Source organism: Ochotona curzoniae, unplaced genomic scaffold (genome assembly GCF_017591425.1).
Source record: "Ochotona curzoniae isolate NIBS_2020 unplaced genomic scaffold, NIBS_Ocur_1.0 contig_3498, whole genome shotgun sequence".
Lineage (NCBI taxonomy): Eukaryota > Metazoa > Chordata > Mammalia > Lagomorpha > Ochotonidae > Ochotona > Ochotona curzoniae.
Genome location: NW_024465885.1, coordinates 26,767,456 through 26,782,272, shown reverse-complemented (window position 1 = coordinate 26,782,272; position 14,817 = coordinate 26,767,456). Strand labels below are relative to the sequence as shown.

General features: G+C 34.0%; 1 protein-coding gene across 3 annotated transcripts in view; it reads left to right on the top strand.

Moving 5' to 3' along the window:
• ROBO2 (roundabout guidance receptor 2) overlaps positions 1–14,817 on the top strand; it is a 576,432-nt gene that overhangs the window by 454,499 nt on the left and 107,116 nt on the right. For 2 of the 3 annotated variants that reach the window (XM_040980632.1, XM_040980631.1), the window contains exon 7: positions 1,885–1,896. The exons of the other annotated variant lie outside the window; for it this stretch is intronic. In XM_040980632.1, coding sequence (XP_040836566.1) covers positions 1,885–1,896 — 12 coding nt within the window. The remainder of the gene's footprint in view (positions 1–1,884; positions 1,897–14,817) is intronic. 3 annotated transcript variants of the gene reach the window in all.

Genomic DNA, 14,817 nt, shown 5'->3' with positions numbered 1-14,817 from the left:
GTGTTTTTCTGCTAATGAATTGAAAAAAAGAAACCGTAGTCCAGTTTACTTTTTTCTCTTTTCCTGCCACTAGAACACAAGCATGAGAACTCACCTTGAGGAGATCACGGGTCATATCTCTTTTCTTTCAACTCCATTTTGAATGTACTTTTTGAAGCTCTCACATAGTGGAGGACAAAGTATGGTTTCACTAAGCCAGAGTTTTCAGCTGCTCTGTCTTTGGGCTGCCTTTATTTTCTCCCTCACCTCCTCTTTTTTAAAAATTACTTATTTAGATAATGGAAGGCAGAGTTAAAGAACAGGAGATATGGAGAGGTAGAAGGAGAGAGATAAAAAGAGAGAGAGAGAAAGACAGAGAGAGAGACATAGACATCCTCTGCTAGTTCACTTTCTCAATGGCTGCAGAATCAGATTGGGGCCAGACAAAGCTAGGAGAAGGAACCAGGATCTTCTTCTCAGTTCCCATGTGGCTGGTGAAGGGTACAAGTCCTTGGACCATTCTGTACTGCTTCAACAGCACATTAGCAATGAACTTGATTAGAAACAGAGCTCTAGCATTGAAGTGGCTATTTATCCATTTGTGTTACAAGCTAGTCCCAAGCGCCCCCTTGTAATTGTGAGTAGCATTCTAAGATGCTGACTCATTATAGAGGCAACTGTATTGTTACGGATTACACACAAATCATACTAAGTTTATGTGTGAACAAAAAAATATATATTTTCAGGGTCTATGGAACTATATCATAAAATAATACTATAATATTAATAATGAATAAATAAAATAAAAGTAAAAAAATATGTGTTCAATTGGTTGCATCTGTCTAGCCATGCCCAAGGCATCATCATTAACAGCAAATTCTTCTCAGCTCCAAAGGAATGTTATATATTTATAGGAAAGGCTTAATCCAGTGGGATATGGGTGAAGTACTTGTTGGAAAATTTATCATTTTAATGTATGTTTTAATACAAGTTCAAATGCTACTAAAAATACCAAATATTCATTTGGATAATTGGATACCATGCTTTATAATACTTGTGCACTGTACTTCTATAAAATGTTTTGCTACCTTATGTTTATTTTAAAAGACTGTGCTTTTTAAACAAAGTTGATTTAAGTCTTTGTATACTTCTTCAATTTCACTTCATTCATAATGAGGACAGCCCATTACTATTGACTTTAGTGATTGAAAGTTATGGTATAATGAAAATAATATAATGTGTTGAAGCAGCAGATTGAAAGGTATTCTCAGTGTGAACAAGAATCAACTTGTCAGTCATTGTTTCCTGCCCTCTGCCAAAAAGAAGAAAACCGGCAGTTATGGAGCTGCTGAGTTGAAATCTCCAAGGACGTTCCAATCTATTTGTTATATTTTCATTCATCCACCCTGTCCATGGATGAAAAGTGATGTGGGTTTAACCTATTACTGACTGAAACGCAACATCAAGGGCTTTTCTTTAGTCCTTGTAATGGTTCTGACTAACCATGCTTAAAATCCAATTGCTATTTAAATCAGACAGTGAGACCTTTCTGTATTGACATGACATTTGCTGGTCTGTGACTGGAATAGTTATATTCATCAGGTTCTTAACTTCAGGGCCAGATGAGACTGTTTAACGCAAAATCTTTGAAATAATGACTATAGTAAGTGATGATGATGATAAGACTTTACGTAAAATATCTCTCAGGCGATAGCTTACAGTGAAGTTCAAAATAATCAGCCTCAGAATTATATGTTGCAGTTGTATCATACTTGAATTATGAGGCTAGAATCACTCTATTGTCCATACTTAAATGTGACATTACACATCATGCATTCTGATAATTTTTTCTTTTTTTTTTAATTTCTTTTTTATGTTCTCACCACACCATTGTAATGTCTACAGCTCGCCCTGTTGGTAAGTAGCCATCCTTCTATCCATTTAGCATGGCTTTGCACAATGCTTCATAATTCACGCATAGCAGGATTTGACAGAATGAAATATTTATTGACTCGTGTTAAAATGTTACCTATGGGACTGTCTGCTCTAAAACCTGCTCTTGATTTTTTGATAAACCTTAGTGATATTTGCTACATAGGAATAAGCAGTTCATAGTTTTATGTAAAAGAGCACATGGATAATTAATGCTATATGCTGCCGACTTTTTAAGGAAAAATGCAAAACTTATCTATTTTTCTTGAATGTAAAAACTGTTCAATTATCAGTTATGTTTGACACTATGTAAGATAAAGGATAAGAACTTAAATTAAGAAGTCCTAATGCTTTATGTACTTTTTATTTTAAGCTATTTTAGGAAAAGAATCAGTTGCTCTGGACTTATTATCTGCATGCCTGTTCAATAAAATTAAGTAGACTACTTCCAGTGATTGTATGTAGATGCTTTCCTTCGTAGTAGAGGGAGAGGTGAGCTGTGCTGATGTGGACTGTCTGTGTCTGTGATGCTGGCACATATTGCCCTTCATTTGGCTTGAAGCAGCTTGTGCTTACAGAAGCTTAAATGCTTCATAAATATTTGGAATATATAGTCTTTTAATGTATTGATTTAAAATGTGCATCTCTTTTAAATTTCAGTTTAACATGCCAGTAAATAATTCTTTATGATTGTGATGTAAGTGAATGAATGTGTGGGTGCATAATAGACGAATCGATGAATGAATGAATGATGTACTGCGTTATTTCTTTGGTAAACCTAGTTGTGCTTCGATAGCTCATTCAATTTTGAACTATATAAATTGTCCATCTTGCTTCAAAAGCTTTCTTAATATACTAGTTTGACCATGTTGACATTTGATATATATTGGTACAAATCCATGACATATTTTTCCTGTGTGGTTGCAACTTCCACAGACTTACTTTCTTACATGGGCAACAAATCCAGTAAACAGAAGTCTGAATTTATGGTCTACATTTTCACAGCAGAGTTCTCCTCAGACGTGCACTCTCCCCAGCTTTCAGTTGCTTCTCCCATAATATGGAGAAAATAATCCTCATTCAGAATTTCTGAACTACATTCTACTTCACAGTCAAATGTTTCTGAAATGAAAATATAATATTCACATAGTTGAAACAAACTACAGTGATTTTTTTTTTTGTCAGAATACAAGTGTTAAATCAGTTGTGAGTTTTTAAACTGGTATTGATTGAAAATTGAGGAATATGATGCTGCATTTTAAGTCCTCTTTTCTTGCCTCTGTAAGAATTCCCATTAACAATGTTTTGTGTCTGTGGGATGACATCCACAATTAAAAAGAAAATGAGAAACAATGAGATAACACATAAAAAGCCAAAGGAGAGCAGACAGTAGGTTAGCTGAATACTCTGCAAGAGCACCTCTGTCATTATCTGTGAATTAGGCCCCAGGTCCACAAACAGCCCCATTTAATTGTTCCCCAAGTAAGTAGACTTTATTTGTATAAAATTGTGGATATTATTTAATTTAAAAATATTAATTGGAAGATTTAGAAATTGGAATTCTTACTGAGTAAGCAATAAAAATATCTTCACATTTTATTTGAGATTTTAAAAGCTTATGATTTTATGATGAATATAGATAGAAGATCAGCTGAGAACAACTGCAAATATGAAGAATGGAAAGGAATACCCCCAAATTATGGTTCATTTAACAGCGACAGTAATTGAGGTGATAACTTTTCAAATAAATAGGAAAAATCTATTCAATTGTAAATATTTATAAAATTATGCCAGTAAAACATGACCAGTTGATCTATATTTCTCCACAAGTTCCTAGAACAAAGAGCAGTGTTAATCATTTCCAGTGAATTTATAATCCTTTAAAAGTGGTATACACAGAGTACTAAGATGTTATCTGTCAACCACAAGGTGTTTCAAAAGTTATTTCTATTTTATTCTTGTTCAAAATGATTTCTTAAATTCCCATTGGACTGGAAATAAAGAATAGCTTCTTGACACATTGTACTTTATTCTGGGAAAGTCTGTCATTTCACAAATCTATCTCAAATGACTTATGACAATGTTAAGAAATATGAAGAACTATACTTTAAGCTTGACAACTACTATTAATTTTGGAAACTGAATGTTGGATGCAGTTCTATTGGATTGCCGAAGAAGAGGCTGAATATGAGGGAATTAGCATACTTCTCCTTTGTATCATCATCATGCATCAATTTTAATTCAGCAGGGACTATAGATGTTTGCACTTTCATTGTAGAATCAGAAAATGCAAGTCAACTGAAATAATAAATTAAATATACCAATCATAGAAAGACTGTATTATTATTCAAGTCAAGCTATTCAAATCTGAAGCTTTTCGGTGATGACATAAGGGTATTCTACAGGGTGGAACTCAAACTTTGTGGTGGCCTGTGTGGAAAATCTTACTTAGAGAACTTTGTAAACTCTTAAATTGGAGATTTATTTTTTTTCCAAATGAATGACCTTGCATGTGAGTTAAAGGATTCGATGTTATATGTAAATTGCATTGCAGTGAAAACAGGAATGCAATTTTCAGATTTTAGGAAAAGGTGATTTAGAATATTCCCAATATGGGAACTACTACTGAGAGTATTCAAGCATGCCTCACCAGTATCAGATTTACTCAGACATCTTTAATGTCAACAACTCTGTGAAAAGATCCCTCTAATCCATTTTTCCTATTTACTAGTTATCTCAAAATCCACACTACAACTACATTGCTCATTAAAAATGTACCAGTCCTTTCTCTACTTTTGGCTTTGTACTGTTCCAAGAAGCATTCTTTTTTTTTTATGACAAGCAAAAATATATTCTGGACATAGTTAAGTATGAATTGTGGAAATATTCATTTGTTTATTTGGAAAAATCTTTTGATGAACGAACTGAGAGGGGAAAATGGTCTAAAGAGGCAAAAATAGCATACTTCCTATACCCATCTGTCTTATTTTTCTATTGGAACCCTTACAGAAGCTTAAACATAAAAAAAGAACATCTATTTTGGAGATGGGCAACACATTTTTTCCTAGCAGCAACTCAAAACATGATGAATAATTTGGAAAAGAGCTGTCAAATCCGCCAGCTGCCTTGTTTGTGAAGCTGCACCCTGCTTCACTTTCTATCTTGTATACCATATGCTAGGTGCTGAATGCCTTGGTGAAGGAACTAAAAGCTGAATATATCAGGTGCAAATTGTTTAAAATTTCAAAAACAAACTGACACTATACATACATTTATGGAAAAGCCTATGCATTTCTTAATGGAGTGACTCAAACTATGTCTCATTCTAATGGAAAATACAAATAATCCCCAAGAATTATACATGCACACACAAATATCTATACATATATATTTTTCAAAGTATCATATTTCTACATTATTGTTTTAAATCGGTGGCCACTGCCTTTAATAGAACTTTCTAGAAACATTTTTTTTTTCAGTGTTTCAATCGTTCACACACAAATTTAGGTATCTTCTGCAACTAGGAGCATTTGGAAAGTTTCATGAGTTGACATGAAGTTTATTTGTAGTATGCTCTAAAGTACTTTTTATTTTTTTCATTCTTGAGACCACCAAGAAATCCAATAAAGAGTGAGGGAATGAAAGATTAATTCTGAGAAAATTATTGATTAGGCATTACTTAAATAGTGGTGTGACAGATATTTTCAGAGCCCCATTTCTCATTCCACTTTGAATTTTGGAAGATATAATATGATATATGTGTATTTTCATATTATGAAGCTCTTCTTGTTGAGAGGGGTTTTTTGTGGAAAACATCTGAAATGAGGCTGAGTGAGACCCGAACTTGGATCCTTTGAGTCCTATTTATGGACAACGGTTGCCCTGTGACCTGTTGTTGTCAGTGCCCACATGAGCACGCTTACCATTTCTCATACCTAGTACCAAGCAGCTATTTTATGCAAAGTCCCATTTAATTATTATTATTATTAGACATCATATTTTTCATTGTTCTATGTGTTTTCATGAAAGGGTACGTTTTTTTAATGTTCTAATTGTATTTCCGAACAGTTTCATAATGCAGAACATCTGAACTATCATGTTAGTCCTAGATTTTCATCACAAACATGTCTGTACCCATGCCATCATCTTGTAAAGAAGTACATGTTACTTGTCATAAAGAGTTGGTTTTGGGGTTTTTGACCTGTGCTCTTGGATGAATATTTTCTTTTTTCACAATAAGAAATCTAGGAATAAAATGCTACTTTTTTTTTCTCGGAACTTTGTGTTCTTTTGTCTTGATCCTTAATGGCACTGTGGTGAAGCCTGCAGCTCCCAGGGCACTCTCTCCCTTGGCTGGAATGCTCTTTTCCTGTTGAAATTCCCATGTTGTTCCTCCTTCCAAATAACTTTGCTGTGTCATATCATGGTATCGAACAGGTGGTATCAGATATTCCTGGGATACATGCAACTCCTTTAATTTGAAACTTCGTGATATAAATTACTTCATTTCAAGAGTGCTTATTTTTTTTTAATATTTGTTCCACTTTTCTTTAAACATACTAGTTTTGTTGACATTCTTGTGCCTCAATTCCACAATTATCTGCTACTTTCAAAGTGATTTTTATATGATTTCTTACTGCCCCACTGGAGGCTTCCTTAACTTTTTCAGTTATAGCTTTTTATGTCATCTCCATTTATTTTCCAGGCCTTTCCCCTCTTTGGGGGTTTATTTTTTTGAAACAGACCAATTGTGTATGGTTTTACACTGGCCGTGGATAGTATGTCAGTATGTCTTTGGGTAATCGTGAAAGATATTAATTCTTTACAATTGTTTTGAGTGATTACGTTCCTTTTTCAGTTATTTCTTTAGACAGTAATTGGTTAATATGCTCTGGGTAGCATTTCCATCCGTGTCAATCCATGTTGGTACCTTTTTGATGATTCATTACCTAGTTAAGTACAATAGACTAGAGTTTCTATGTTCTGTGAACAGACTAGCCAATATCAAGGTCTTTTAGTAGCCTTTAATTAAAAGGTTGATTGTAATAATTAATCAAAAAGTTATTTTTTATTATTTTAGTACTGATGTTAAGCCACAATTTCTTTAACATGAATTTTTTGCCTTCCTTTATGAAGATCCCTCTGCATATTTTTCTTTGCACTCTGCTTCACGGTGAAGATAGTTTCAAGTTTCTATATCTGAGTAAAAATGAGCACAACTGGAATGGTTTCAAACACTCATTTACTAGGTCCCACTTCAAGATGCAATGAGTCCAGAAAGTTTCAGTTGGCTTCTCTGCTACGGGTCCTAAAGTTTTGGCCAGGCTGAGATGTGCTCCAGAGACACTCTCCAAGAATTCATGTCAGCATTTATTCATGTTGTTGGCAGAACTGAGTTCCTTCTGGTTATAGGGCCAAAGTCTTCATTTCCTTGGTTACTAGCAAGTGTCATATCCAATTTGTAGAGGCTGCCTTCTGGTGTTTGCACTTGGCCAGCACAACCTTCATTATTAGCGGTTCCTTGAGTCCTTCATTAACTTTTGTTCTTTAGTATTTGGATGTCCTCTTTTGATAGAAGCTGAAGACAATTTTCGGATTTAAAAAGTCTCATGTCCTTAGGGTAATCCCACGTGAGTAAAGCCGTGTTTTTAGGATCAAATAGTTAGTAATTTAATCACGTTGGTACTATGTATAGTTTTTCATCATCAGATAAAATTCATCATATTTACAAGAGTTACTTCATATTTTTTTTCATTTGGAATTGTGCCAAAATGTCTCCATCACTCATTTTTTGTGTTGCTTTAAATAGAGGAACACAGCCAAATAAACCTATTCTGTATGATCTTAACCTTTTGTAGGCCCTCCAATTGGCATAAAATATATATAAATTATTTTAACTTAGTGCTTAAAGTACTTTAATTATTAAATATCACTATAGTACAAATAATATCATCTGAATTCATAACCTAGGATTAGTATCATGGGATTTATGTGGCTATAACCAGAATAGATTGCATTGGTCTTTGAGTTACATACATTTTAAGAATTTAAGAATGTTAAATTTCATAAATTATAACAATTTATGGCCAGATACCATGATAAAATACTATAAAATATGCTATGCTTTTTTCTTCAATATTATATGTATGGCTTACTTTTAAAAAACAATAAATATCACTCAGGGAAGCACGAAATAAGTAAAATCATTGAAAGTATATAAACTGGTAACTGAAATTAAATTTGGAGTCCAATGATATATGAACATCTTTTAAATAGCTCTCATGGTAAATTCTGCTTCTCAGAATTCTTAGAATTCTTCTCCACAAAATCATTAGCTCTTTGCTACTAAATGTGTCATTGTGTTACCTTTCTGCTGCTTTTAGGTTAGCATGAAATTTTCCTGTGGTAGGGACATGCCAAATGTTGGTGCAGTTCACTGGTCTACACATATGCATACATAGGTAATACTTGCCTAGAAAATGCTTATGCAAGCAGCTGTAAATAGTGCCGGAATAAAAAAAAAAAAAGAAGCAACACTAATAGAAAAAGGCCAATCAAATTTTCCTCATTCTGCTAGTAGGAGATAAAATACAACAAAAAGAAAGCACTAATGAATTAGGATGGTGCCTTACTAAGCGTGTAATTAATGTTATTAAGAAACATTGCAGTTGCATATTAAAATTCTGTTAACTAAGCAGCCTTTCAGCATCAGTACATTTGTTCCTTACTTGCAATCTTTTTTTCTTTTGCTTTTTGCTTTCCCCCCTGATTGGCATCTTCATGCAATCTTTCTGAAAAAAAAATGAGATAATGGGATATGATCAGCCTTCGTGGTTTAGCTGGAGTGCTGACATGACAGTTCTGGCAAGTTGACAGGTTAAGTGAGTGAAAATGGATGTGTTATCTTACCTTTTAGTTGAAGAGTTATTTTTAAGCTATAGATTTTCCTTCCTCACTGCCGTGCTTACAATCCCCTCTACTCAACATTTGGGAAGGCTGGATTTCCCAATTTAGGATCTTGAAAGGATTCATTTGACTATCTCCTAAACTCTTCCTCTTTTGTAGGTCAAGTGTTGAGCATCATTAAAATATTGTGGATATTGCCTTATTTCATAATTAATTCATTTAAAATATTTTCCTTGCATATTTACAGTGCCATAAAAATGCAAAATTGTGTATTTTTACTTTTCATAGTAAATTTAGAAAGCCAAAAAATAAGATACTTAAGTATAAAAGAGAATAATATGGGAGACAGGGATTTGAAAGTTCAGAATTTGTCATAAGTTAGACAGATTTGTCTAAGGGAGGTCTCAATTCATAACCTTTGCATAACTTCAAATTTCTGTGACAATTGTGTCTTGAATCTCAGAATGATCCCTTATGCTGACGTGATTCCCAATGCTTGTCTAAATTTAAATATAATCTCAACTTTAGTAAGGTTTAAGATATGATGTAAGCATGTCCAGCATATTAGGTGATGGTTCATTTTCATGGCAAACTAACAGTATCTGTTTCAACACGTGGCATGGTGAACGTAGGAGAAACCATTTACATGGAATAGAACATCAATCCCATCAACAGCCCCTCAGTTTTACAAGTAGGCCAAAAAGGCAGATTGTCAAAGGCACCCAGAAATCAGAGAGGATAATGGCCATGTCTTCTTTCACATGGTCCAGGAAACACAGCTGTCATGGCAGTGTTTTTCCACTAGTGATGAACAATCACCCCGCTTAACAGGTAGAAGCAACAACTCGGCCCGTCTCTTCTCTCTCCATACCACACTTCGCCCTCCCACTGTTCTCCAACTTCATTGCTCTCTTGGTCCTCCTCCCTCTTGTTCTCTTTTTTTCCCCTTTCTCCCCTAGCCCTCCCTATCATCACCCTTCTTTTCTCTTCCCACCTTCCTTAGCTTTTTCCCCTCTATCCATAACTTTGTTTTATTTTTACTAGTTTCTTTTTCTCCCTTCCTCCCTCTCTGTCCCAACTTCTCCTTTTCTTTTCCTCTCGGCTTCCTCCTCTCTCTCTCTCTCTCTCTCCATCTTTCCCACATCCTCTCAAGCTCCCCCTCCCTGTGCTGTACCTCTCCACATCAGTGTCAAGTTCTCTTTGCTCAGTGCACCCTTGCTTACAGCACTCACTGGGAACTTCATGTTGTCTCGTGCTTCATTTGTCAATTAGAAATCCAGACTGTTCTGAATATTCATTGAGTAAATGTTAGTCTCATGCAATTGGTGAATATGGCGTTCGAGAAAAGGACTTTTCATTATCTGTTCCATGCTGTGGCAAGCCTGGTAAACCATTTTATTTTACAACCTCTAGGGTGGACTTTAATACAATTCCTGTATTTGTCTACAGAAATTTTGTTCCCCTGGGATAAGGTTATTGCCTTACAATTTTGAAGTGCATTTGAATTTTGAACAGGGCACTTTGCACTGAACACCATTCCCAAGTTGTTTGGGAGACATTTTTCTAACAATATGCCTTCTTGGCCTTCATCCCATGTAAATTATTTTGATAATGAGTCACTGCCACCAGTGGGATTGAGTCACAGCCCTCAAATATAATGGTTGGAAAACTAGTGGATATTAATTGGGATCTGTTTGTTGTTTGTTTTTGAAGTTGCTATTCCAAGAAATCGATTTTGTGCTTACTATTTGAAGTAAGAGCTTACAACTGAAGACAGGATGTGATTTGCAAATGTAGAAAAGCCAGGCAATGCTAGTGAGCTTTCCTATATCATACATGCTAGAATACAAAGAGGGAAGAATACAAAACAAAGACAAGACCAGGGTGTGTTCAGGTTAATCGGTGTACAAAATATTGACCCAAATATAATGGATATTTGTATAGCTTAGCCACAGAAACAAGCTAGTGCATATTCAAATCACTCTAAGAAAACCACTCTCTAAATGTTGGATCTAATTTGGATCAGATTGAGTGAAAGAGTGCTAAAACTTGGTCCAGAAGATAGAGGGCAAAATGCGTTACTGAGTGTAAAGTGAAAGTGCGCAAGAGTTGTAGTAACAAGCCTGGCAGGTTTTCACTGCAATGCAATGTAAAACAGTGTATTTATTTTAAAATTTGTTTATTTTAAAATAAACAATGGCTTGAAAAAAATTAAGAAATAATGCTCTTATAGGTATATACATATATATATATTATATATAAAGAGAGATTAAAAGTTTATTTTACTTTTATAAGATAGTTCATTATTCTGGGGAATATACTGTTATGAATTTACAAACACTGTATTGAAAATTATGAAATAAAATTCTTACCTTTTTACATCTGATAATAAACACATTTCAGTTATCAAATCATGATAAGAAATGAACCAAATTAATCTAGCAGCTCAGTGTTTAAAAGGTATGACTACTGCATTGTAATGAACCAAGTTGTCCATCAATTCTGACTTTTTATCTTGAAAAATTATGTATACTTTAGAAAATTCAGTTTACTAATCTTCACATTATAATTTTTTAATTGTAAAGAAAATAATAACTAGAGATTGGTTAATATATTTCCCAAACCCTTACTAAGTATCTACTTACTACTAATTATTACTGTTGCAATACATAGTTTGCAATAAAGTAAATCTTCAACTCAAGTGAATGTGGAAAGAGAATGCTTTTAAAGTATGTTCTTATGGAATATATGAACATTTACTAATCAAATAATATCAAATATCAGTAACCTGTTGACTGCTTGAAATTGTCAGAGTGCACGATTTTTGTTAGTACAGAATAAAATATTAATTGAAGCAGGAAATTATGGTCAAAGATCACATACAGCCTGTTACTACTCTTTGTTACACATGCCGCTGCCCCTACCCACTGCACGACTCTGAGCTAATGCCTGCCACAGTCAGTCATATTTCCCTGAAGAAACAACTGTGAATATGATGTGATTAACCTCTAAGCTCTTCCATTCCCTTGTCAAAGCCCAGCTCATGCACGGCCTGTGTGTCCTATTCATGTTCAGCCATCTGATTTCCATATTGCCCACTTACTCTCACCAGCAGGCATTAGCACCACGGAGCTATGGCACGACATTGAAGTCAGCTTGGACTGAATGCAGTATCAAAGCATAATTTAGCAGAACGCAAATCTAATTTACTATATATTGTATTTAAATTCTCAAAACAGTTTCATTTGAATTCTCTGAGACCACTAATCTTATTTGACCATTTCTATATTTGGATCTACTTCTTCAACAAAATACTGTTCTTGGAGAGCTCTTGTTTTTCAACTTCTGTTGATTGAGCATTGTATTGTTCCACTCTGTTTGTTTCAGGTCATTTCTTTTTATAGCTGAACCTGTAAGATATAATAATTTGACAGATTTATCAATCTTATGATGTTATTATGTCATAGTTACAAAAGATTTATCTAATTTCATCCTTCTATTTTTATTAAAAAAATAGAGAAATTAGTATGCTTATCTGCTGCTTAAAACTCAATCTCTTTAATTCACATTGGATTTCAATGTGTGTTTTTTGAATTGTTATCTTGAGGACTTAATTGTGGTTTTGCACTTGGTACAGGTCATCCCTGGAAAACCCATAAAATGTGCAGCACACATAATGCTGTTGTGCAATGTTAATACAATGACAGACCCAGTCTGCTCTAACCTGTTGCTGTCATCAGCCAAGGATTTTTCATAGCATCTTCACCATCTCCTAGCAGGAAGACTGAAGTTGCAGAGTTATTATCAGAAGAAATATTGATGTGGCTTTTCACTTTACATTTAAAAAAAATGAATCCCTTCAGCTGACGTATCTTCACAGAATGTCTTTAATAGCCAAAGTATGGGCAGAGAATCTTTAATACCAAAGTGTGAGATATGATTCTTTTTGTTGCACTAACTTTAGGTAACATTAGGAAAAAATACAAATCTTCAAAAACTCAGATCATCTTTGCAGTTTTGCTTTGTTTCAAAGCTTTTGCATTTTCTGTGTATCCCCATTTTTGGAAATGCTGAAACCATTAAAATATCCAGTTCCAACAAAGTGAGTTTGGACTGTTTTGATGGCAAGTAGCTACTGAAAAATTAAAAATAGAGCATATTCTAAATAAATTAGAATTGATCAAGGGGTATTCAGAAAGCTTGTAGAGAAATGTGTACTATGGAAAACTCTGTATGGATTTTTAACATTTTTACACCATACAAATTTATCTTTATAAATTCTTCTTTTCAATGAACATTTTGAAGACTCTGTGAAAGATCATTTAAATAGATATATGATTAATATATTATATTATGTTATTTCTAAAAATCCAGTATTTAGAAAAAGCTCAAAAATGATGATTTTCTGATCGTTTTTAGATGGTATAGATAGTGGTAACTATTATTTCAGAATATCATTTTTCCTTTTGAGGTTTCTGATGAAATGTCTTCTTTAGGTGCTACTATGAAAACCAATTCCTAACTGGGTTTTTGACCACAATTTAGTAAGTTTTTTCTAGTCCTTTGCTTCTGTCTTCATCCAATGACTCTAAGATGCAGCCAGAGTATTCTTACTAAAACACAAACTTGATTGCTTCTTGCATACATGTTTCTCAGCATCCCAGATCTTCTTAGTACTTGAGACAAAATTTAAATCTCTAGCATGAATGTCTGGCCCTATCTGATATGACATCTTTCATCTGGCTTTGTTTACGTTCACAATTATTAACGTTGTCTACTGCCCTCAGTGTCTAGTCTCTCTCCTAAGTGCCTTCTTCCTCTTCTAATAAACTCCTACTCATGCTTCGAAACACAGCTTAAGGATAGCCTTCTCTTGACGTGTTTTTCCTTCACAGTATGGTCTGATTTGGTTCTGATTGGCTCTTTTTACTGCACTGACTCCAGCGTTTTTCTGTTGTTATACAAAGCATATTCTTCAGTATTTGTTTACATCTCCCTGGAGATCGCTGCCATAGAACAAAGACAGTTTATTCTTAGCTTTCCATCCTCTATATCATGAAGTGTTGCTTAACTTTTAGTTAAGGAATATGTTTTAAAAGAATAAATGGATGAATCAGTCTTTTTAAGGAAACTGTATGCATTGGAGTAGTCATTTGCTAGTCCTTATAGTTGTAACTCTATCTCAATAGTTGTGTGGAAATTGTAGGAGATGGATTTCAAGAATACTTTGTAAAATCACTCACACATAAATTAATTCAAATTAAATATTTTCTAAAATTAATCACCCTAAAGTTAGTAGAAATAAATTATTAAAAAGTTTCAAATTCAATCAGGGTAATCTGTAGTTTCCTATACACATGATGGTTGTTTTGGAAAGAGATGGTAGGAAAAGAATCCTTTACTGAAAATAATAGAGACTGTTTTCACTGCTTTCATTTAGTGCTTCACTTGATGATTTTAATCATGCACATTATCAGTTATAAATTACAAGAATTATATAAAAAGAGTACTGAACAGTGACCTGGAGCTTCCTGATTTTACTAACCAGGTCTATGAGCTGACAAATTCTGGTCCAGAGCACAACCAAGCAACTAATCAATTTGGAAACGTGATGTTTCTTAAAGACAATTAAGTTATTGAGTTTTGTAAATATTTGTGATGAGATAAAAGCTAATTTAATTCAGTGCTTCTTACTAGTTGATGTCCATACAAGCATTGTTGGCTTTCTCTGGATTGATAAGAAAGCAGCCAAGAACACTTCATAGATTTTTAGACTTTTCACAATGCATGGCGATTTTCTAAAATATTATGGGTCAGAGAAACCAGCATTAATTTTTTAGTTTTTGTACAAATATCCAGAGGTTTCACATCTGTGTTGGGAAAGGGACTCTAGTATTTTAAGAATTTTTTTCTGATAGTACTTATATAGCACATTTATAATTTTTTATTTTCTAGTATGCATCGAAAGTCCATATATTGGCAGAAATGGACAAAAGAAGC